The 8438-nt window shown below is 35.8% G+C and overlaps 1 protein-coding gene across 1 annotated transcript; it reads left to right on the forward strand.

Annotated features, from left to right (window-relative positions):
* The first annotated feature begins 7028 nt into the window (after nucleotides 1–7028).
* LOC105304789 (olfactory receptor 1013-like) lies at nucleotides 7029–7964 on the forward strand. The gene has a single exon (XM_011379066.1). The coding sequence runs from the start codon at nucleotides 7029–7031 to the stop codon at nucleotides 7962–7964; it is 936 nt and encodes a 311-aa protein (XP_011377368.1).
* Nucleotides 7965–8438: the final 474 nt, after the last annotated feature.

Here is an 8438-nt window from a genome sequence, read left to right on the forward strand (position 1 = left end):
ATATATATATATTACATATATATTTTTTATTTTGCACTGCTTTTTATAACCTAAAAAATAACTCAGATATATATTACATATATATTTTTTATTTTGCACTGCTTTTTATAACCTAAAAAATAACTCAGAGGTGATTATGTTTTGGCATATTAATTAATTAACTCGACAAATCCTTATCAACTGCTACTGTGCTAGGTGCTAGGCAGAGGTCTGTGTTAGTTTAGGGTAGGGATATAATACATTGGAGAGCAAAACCAGATATGGATCCATCATTTTTAGGGTTTACAGTTTAGGGAAGAGACAAGGAAATACATAACCCTAAATATGTGTAAATTTTATAGGATAGTAAATGCTACAAAGTAGGGATTCTTGGTCATGGATACTTTGAAGGGTATGGATTCTATAAAAATACTTAAAGCAGCATGGAAGCAGCATGGCTAATGGAAGGAGCTTCCTGTTGAACAATTATATGGGTACACTAAACATGTGATGTTATTTTTACACACCACAAGATGGCACAAATTCACCAAGAAAGGTGACTTTCTCTGCTAAGCTGAAGTTGGAATGTATTTTCTGGCTGTCCCCATATGGATTAATAATTATGTAAAAAGGCAAAAATGTCAAATATATAATTTATTAAAATGTCATTAATTATATTTAATATATTTATGAACTCTGGCAAAATCATTTTACATCCTTTTTTATTTCTATTACATAGGGAATATGTTAATGTATGCCTGTTAATAAAAAGAGTTAAGCAACACTGAAGTACATAAGGGAAGAAGGAAAACCCCCTCCAACCTTCGCCTTCATGTTCAGCCCCCTTCAAATTCAACTTTATTCTCATGAGATAACAACCACCTCTTCCCACCTTTTTAAACAGACTATTTTTTTTTAAAGAACAGTTTTAGGTTCATGGCAAAATTGAGTGAAAACTCAAAAGATAATGCCTTTTAGCAGATTTTTTCCCCCTTTACATTTCCTGCAAAAGATATTGTATTATATGTGCTTGCAGTTACATTGTCCCAGATTACATTATCTTCCTTGAAAGTAGAAACTATATTTTTCCTTTGGTTTTTTAACAATTGCCATGCCTATTTCATTGTTGGGCTTCTTAACGAGTGGCCAAAACTATGTTAGTCAAGATAGGCTGGACTAAATTACATTTCAAGTTCTTGGGATGTGTCATCTTTCCATTAATTTGTGACTTGGAGGGCCAGATTCCTTTTCTCTTTCGGTGTCACCATCACCAATTCACGGCCACCAAGTTTGGCAAAAGGGGAAGAGAGAGGATGGATGATTGTGTATGAGGTTTAATGGCCAAAAATAGAAATGGTGTACCTCACTTTTGTCCATATCCCATTGGCCAGAATGTTGTCACATGATCCCGGCTTAACTATAAATTGCGCTGAGAAGTGTAGTCTTTCTGTGCCCAGAAAGAGGAATGGCCAGATGAGTATCTAGATGGTGTATATTTAGTAGAGGGCAAGCACTTTGAGAACAGGGCCACTTTTTTTTTTCTTTTAAGATAAAGTTAAATGGCAGAACAAACCATTGCCCTACAAATGTTTGCTTACAATAATGCTTACAATCATTAAATCATTGCTTACAATGATTCACCCTTATGATCCATGATTGCTCTGCTGTTTTGAAATTCTTTTACATGAAAATCAGTAATTCTTCACGGAGGACGTCTCCTCTCTCTCTCTTTCTCTATTTCTCTCTCTCTTGGTGAAAATGTCAACATGAAATATCAGTGTACGTGTACTTACACCTTCTTCTTGGCAATGTTTTTGTAAGATTTTACCTAATTTGCTTCTTCTTCTGGTTATGTTTAAAATGACAAAATGAGAAATGATTTCAATGTTTGCCTAAAAACTCTTTTCAGCAGTCAAGTTTATAAGGTCAGAGTTCTAAAGCACTCTAAAACAAATTTCATCTAGTTTGCCTTTGGTAAAACACATTTTAGAAAGTGTCAACATCACTCTAGAAAGCTTTCATTTTGAGGGAGATGAGTCTGAAACCTGTATTTATAGCCTGGTGGCTCTGACCCACAGGTCCTACTGGGAATCTAATGGACCTTCTTGAAAAAAATGAACACACAAACAAGATTTCTCGGGTACATTTTCAGGGGTATGGTGGCCCCCTTGAAGCTCATCTATGTTTTTCCTAGTGAATAATGGGCTTAAATTGAAAATTCCTGCTCTAGTGGAGGTAGAGAAAGACATTCAGGGGCAAAAGGGGGACAGAAGGCTAAGTGCTAGAATCCCTGAGACAGACAAAGTGCATGCAAGTGTTCTGATGATACTGATTCTGCCGTTAACTCTCTTTATGGTTTGGCAAGCCATGTCACCTCTCATAATCTAACCAGGCAATTGCTTTGCTTTGTAGTTGTGACAATCTGAACTATAAGCACCATAAGGACAAGGACTCTTTCTACTTTGTTCATAGTGTCTCTGGTAATTAGCACATAATATGCTTTAGAGTCGAGAAGACCTGTTTTTGAAATTTGTCTATATCTGCACATCACTAGCTGTATGACTTAACACAATTTATGCACAACTATTTCTACTCCTCAGTTACAATGATGCTGTTATTTACACTTATGACCCCTACATTAGTCATAATTTATAAATATAAATTTATATTATTATTTGATTATCTTTCTTATGAAAGGACAGGCACTATATCTCTCACTATATCACTTTTATTTTTGCTTTTGCCTGTTTTATATTTTATTGATATTTGTTAAAATTATTATATGTTATCTCATTTAATCTTTACAACCACTTTGTGAAGAAGACAAATGATTTCCATTTTATAGATAGGAAAACTGAGGTTTGCTGAATTTAAGTGAACTGCTCTTGGTCACACAACTAATGAGCTGTGGACCTGGGGTTCACTCTTAGTCTCTGTCCTGGGTTTGCCTCTTAATCATTGCAAAGATCATCTAAGACCTTATCTTTCTTGAGTTTATCTCCATCAGTAACTCAGTGTTGGGTACCTAAGTTGCTTGATAAATATGTTTTGAATGAATAAATATAATTATGGTCTGATGAAGAGATACAGTTAGCTCTAACTCTGTGACTTTGGTTTTGTCTTTCAATTTCAGTTTCTCAAATTCTGTCCCTCAGTTTTATTGTTTGCAAAAGGGCATACTCTATTAATTGATAGTTGATACATTTCAGAGTTAAAATTCTATGGTCTTTACATGATCATGATTATTGTTATTGTTATTATGGACTGCAAGTAATTCTTAAGCATCTACTGTGTAAAGAATATTCTGTTGGTTATTTCTTTCTGCTGAATTCTCTTTTACCTTGAATGCATGAATGAAACTCACAAAGCAAAAGGGCTTTATAGGTTAATTGGATCAATTATATTCGTGATGAATGATATCTTCCTACTTTATTCCAGAAAGATAACTGAGCATCGTAATTGGTCACTTGGCACCAGAACAGCACATCGAGATCCTCTTTGCTTTTAGTGGTATATCCCAAAAGGCTACTCAGGCTTATATTTTCTCCCAGTATTGCTACCATTGGAAAGAAGATTCTTTTGGGAGAGTAGAAGGCAACTTCTGTTGTAAAGGTAATGTGAGAAATTCTGGACTTGAGTTGAAATTCAAATGAAATGGCACTTTATGTTCATGAATTAATATGTTTACTTAACCAGAGGAAAAAAGTCAGTAAATCACAATATGGATAAAAGACAAAACAATTGTTAATATAATCAAACCATAACACAATTCTACTTTGTGAAATAAAGTTTTTTCCTATAATCATATTTGATGAAGTGAGCTGAGATGTCTCCAAATGTCTTTTCTTCAGGTCTTATTTTTCTTTTTCAGTGAAATAGGCAATTAGACATGTACCTGATGGATGTTTTCATTCTCATAAACCCTCTGTAGTTGTGTGTGGCCCACCATTGTCTCTTCTGTTATCTCTTAGGAAACTTACTAGTTTTAGAGTAGGTCAATGCATAGAAAAATCAAAATAGGTTAATTTTTTTATGACTTTAAAATGTTTCTTTTTCTACATTGGGCAATGCACGGGTTAGAAATTCCTTAGGGGGAGTGCAACTATATATATCATAGAGATATAGATATGTCTTTGAGATCATATTGTATATTTATAATTAATATGTAACTCAAGAAGTATCTGATTAATTTATCAACTGAATAGTAGGGATGGCAGGTGTGTTAAGCCTGGAGAAGACTGAGAGATCACTAAGAGATCAGTTCCTTTTGGATGACCACTCCCAGAGGCGCCTACCTCTGAAAGGGACTGCCTGGTGAAGGAAGATGTGTGAAGTTGGGGACGAGAGATGTTTTGTGGGGAGAAGGTGTGATTGTCCATTGAATCAAACAAGTGAAGTAGCCAGCTTATGTCTACAAATTAATGGCAAGTAAATGTAACTTAAAAATGTGTCTACATATATAATAAAACTGTTCAATATATTATGCCTTAAATTCAACCTATTCTCTTTTCAAGGAAACTTGGGGGAAATGATTTTGAAGTTAGTATCAAGAATGGTAATATGTTGCCTAAACTTTTGGATGGTAGCTTGTCTTTTGGATTTTGCTAATTGTATATTTGGGGTATTTGGACTCCTAGAATATTTCTAGTGAAATCTGTGGTCTGCACAGAGCAGTAGATAGGACATTTTGGTATGCAGCAGGCTTTACCCTTGCCTCATTTTATGCTCAGTCTTGTTTTTATTTTTTCATATTTTCTTAATTTATGCTATTTACCTGTGCCTTATGTCTCGTCTGAATCCACTTTCGACCTCTTTTTGTTTATTAAAGTATTGGTATATGTGTTCCTAATGAGGCCACATTCACATATATGTTTATTTTATATTTTAATTGCTGTAGAAGAAAATAAGAGAGATTAGGGATGCACTGTCTCTTGCAATTTTTATTTCCAATTGTAATTTTGCAAACAAGCCCTGACATTTCCCATCTTGTGCAAAAGACTTGTTAAAAAAGGGGGGTTTTGCACAAGGACACACAAAACTCTAGGGAATCATAGCTTGGGTATAATTGGAAATCCTTGGGAGGTAAAGCAAATAGTAAATCCGAAGTGTAGTTTATGAAGATGAAGAAATCATGTTCAGAGAGAATACAATACATAGCTTTAACTTCTAGTTTTCAAAGGGCTTTCTCACATCTGTGAGCTTAAAGAACCCCACTGCACTAAGAATAGGTGAGAAAATAGAATTCGAAAGTTTATTTAAAATTGGCAGGAGCAACCAAGACCATAACTCATTTCTCTTGATTCTTGGTCTTAAGCTGCTTCCAGAAATAGGCTTTGTCAAAAATGACCTTAGCCTCTGACAGCTGTGAAATACTAAGGGAACTGAAATGTCACTCTTCCAATCCTCTTTTGCTTATTATGAAGAATTTTTACTTTGACAGTGACTATAGCATTAATATTTATTTTAAGGTTAAAAGTTATAGATTCCTACCATCAAATGGATACAGTTCCAGGAGACCAATTCTTTAGTTTTTTAGTTCAATTGAAAGTCCATAGCTGAGTATCTGACAAAGATTAAGTTTGTTTTTCCATTAGCAGAGGAGGCTTTTAAGCCTTGGATCAAATAGCAGAAATATTACATCTCCCGTCAGCTCATAGCTCTGATAATCATAATTTAGCCCTTTTTGATTGTGATACGTTGTAGTGGAGATCCTCTGGGTTGCAACATAGATGAACAGAGATGGTGCTTCTCCCATTGTGGGCAACAGTCTGGTCACCTGCTTCTACCACTGAAGGAAAGAAAACTGTTACAGGTTGAGCTCCATAACTTCCCGTATTAACAATTTACCACAAACTTCATGTCTTACAACAACAAAAATTTATTCTCTCGTAGTTCTGGAGGTCAGATGTTCAACCCAATATAAGCGAGCCAAAATCCAGATGTTGGCAGGGCCACACTCCACCCAGAGGTTCTAAGTGGCAGATCCATTCCTTGCCTTTTCTGGCTTCTTATGGCTGCTGGCATTCTTTGTGATTGTATCACCTGTCTCTGCTACCATGGTCCCATTGCCTTTTCCTCTTGTATCTGTAGTCAAATCTCCATGTGCTGCCTTTGTATAAGGATATTGTGATCTTATTTAGGGCCCACCCTGATAATCTACCTATCTCAACATTTTTAGCTTAATAACTCTTTCCCTATGCAAAGCAACATTCACAAGTTTCAGGAATTAGAACTTGGATATCTTTATGAGCCATTCTTCAGCCTACCATATTCCTCATTCAGGTTTGCCAGCTTCTTTGTTTCTTTGTTTTTGTTTTGTTTTTTACTATTGATTCTATAGGAAAATCATCCACATTATGAAAACAATGATTGATTGATTAATATTTTTACTTCCTTTCAGAGTCCATTTGAGGGTCATACAAGTAGCTAAGGTATCAAATTTTTATTATCTAAGGAAATCTTTTATTCAAGTTACACATTTCCTACTGAATATAAGCTTGTGGTCTTGGTTTTGTGAATAAAAAGTTGAATAAAATATAATTATAGCCTTCAAAGAAATTACAGTAAAATGCACTTCCAAGGGTAATTCCAAAATAGGTTAGAAGAATGGCAGTGTGATTCTTCCTGGAGTTCTCTGGAAAAAGACAACAGTATTCAAAGACATGAAGAGAGATCATCAGCACATCCATTCTAATTCCCTTTTTTATACTTTCTGCATGGTCCTTAATCATCCTAAATTGAAACAGAAGATATACAAATCACCCTCTCCAAAAAGGAAGAAAAATTAGATTAAAAAATAAGCTGACACATAGCATGCTATATTCATAATAGTTGCCCTCTCAAAGCAGCATAGGATGGTTTTCCAGTTATCCAACAAGAATGACGCCCAATTTCCCATAAACAAGTTTCACAATGAACAACATATGGGTATCAGTTGGGTTTTTTGATGATCTAGAATGGCAAATTCTAGAAAGGAGCCTACAGATGTCTTAAATAATGACATATTTATTAATCTTTTCACAGAAAGGGACTTTAGAAACCCGAAACTGATGGATGAGAAAAATTTCACCAAAGTGAAAGAGTTCATACTTTTAGGGTTCACGACAGACCTGCGGTTACAGAGAGTACTCTTTTTCATCTTCTTCATCATTTATATCATCAGTCTCTTAGGGAACATAACCCTGATCTCTCTGATCTGTGCTGATTCTCGGCTCCACACACCTATGTATTTCTTCATTGGAAGACTTTCGTTCCTGGATCTCTGGTACTCTTCTGTCTATGCTCCCAAAATCCTTATGATCTGCATCTCTGATGACAAAAGCATCTCCTTTGCTGGCTGCCTAGCTCAGTTCTTCTTCTCAGCTGGACTGGCCTATAGTGAATGTTACCTGTTGGCTGCCATGGCTTATGACCGCTATGTGGCCATCTCCAACCCCCTGCTTTATTCCCAGGTGATGTCCTCTGGGCTATGCACCAGTCTTGTTGCAGCTTCATGCCTTGGTGGCTTTCTTAACTCCACCATCATTACCAGTGAGACATTTACCCTGAGCTTCTGTGGGAACAATATTATTGATGATTTCTTTTGTGATCTTCCCCCCCTTGTAAAGCTGGCCTGTGACGTGAAGAAAAGCTACCAGGTTGTGCTCTATTTTATACTTGCCTCTAACGTCATTACTCCCATCATGCTTATTCTCGCCTCCTACCTCTTCATCATCGCTGCTATCTTGAGGATCCGCAGCACTCAAGGTCGCCTCAAGGCCTTCTCCACTTGTGCCTCTCACTTGACAGCTGTCACTCTGTACTACGGTTCAATTCTCTTCATTTATTCCCGACCAAGCACTAGCTATGCCCTGGAGAGGGATAAAGTGGTGTCGGTGTTCTATACTGTGGTGATTCCAATGTTGAATCCTTTGATCTATAGCTTAAGAAATAAAGATGTTAAAGATGCCCTGAGAAAAATGGTAGATAGAGCAAAGTGTTCTTAAATAAAAATGCTTGGTAAATGATGGCTGTACTTTATTTTACAGAGTATCTCCCTGTCATTGTTATCAGCTATACGCTCAAAAATAAAATAAAACAAACAAACAAAAAAACCAAAATCATTGGATAATGTGGAAACACCGGTCTGCTTTTGTCTTTAAAATGATGTGTTTGAACATGTTTTTAAAGTAAATGAGGCTGGCACATTTGGAAAAACTGCTATGCCTGCTAGCTTGGAACAGAGTCCATAAAATCATTGTGATTCTGAGAATGTTAAGAGAGCAGCTTTTTGATTTTCACTTCAAGGTTCAGATATAGCCTGTATATACATATTTAAATCTATAAATGAGATTATTAAAATTGGTTATAGAGTCATTGTCAGCATTAGATGGAGTAAATGATTTGCTTCAAATCATGGTGAAAAAGCAGGAATGCAAACCCAGAACTTCTGACTTCCAAGATTCTTAACCTATTTGTTG

This window comes from Pteropus vampyrus, unplaced genomic scaffold (genome assembly GCF_000151845.1).
Source record: "Pteropus vampyrus isolate Shadow unplaced genomic scaffold, Pvam_2.0 Scaffold352, whole genome shotgun sequence".
Classification (NCBI taxonomy): domain Eukaryota; kingdom Metazoa; phylum Chordata; class Mammalia; order Chiroptera; family Pteropodidae; genus Pteropus; species Pteropus vampyrus.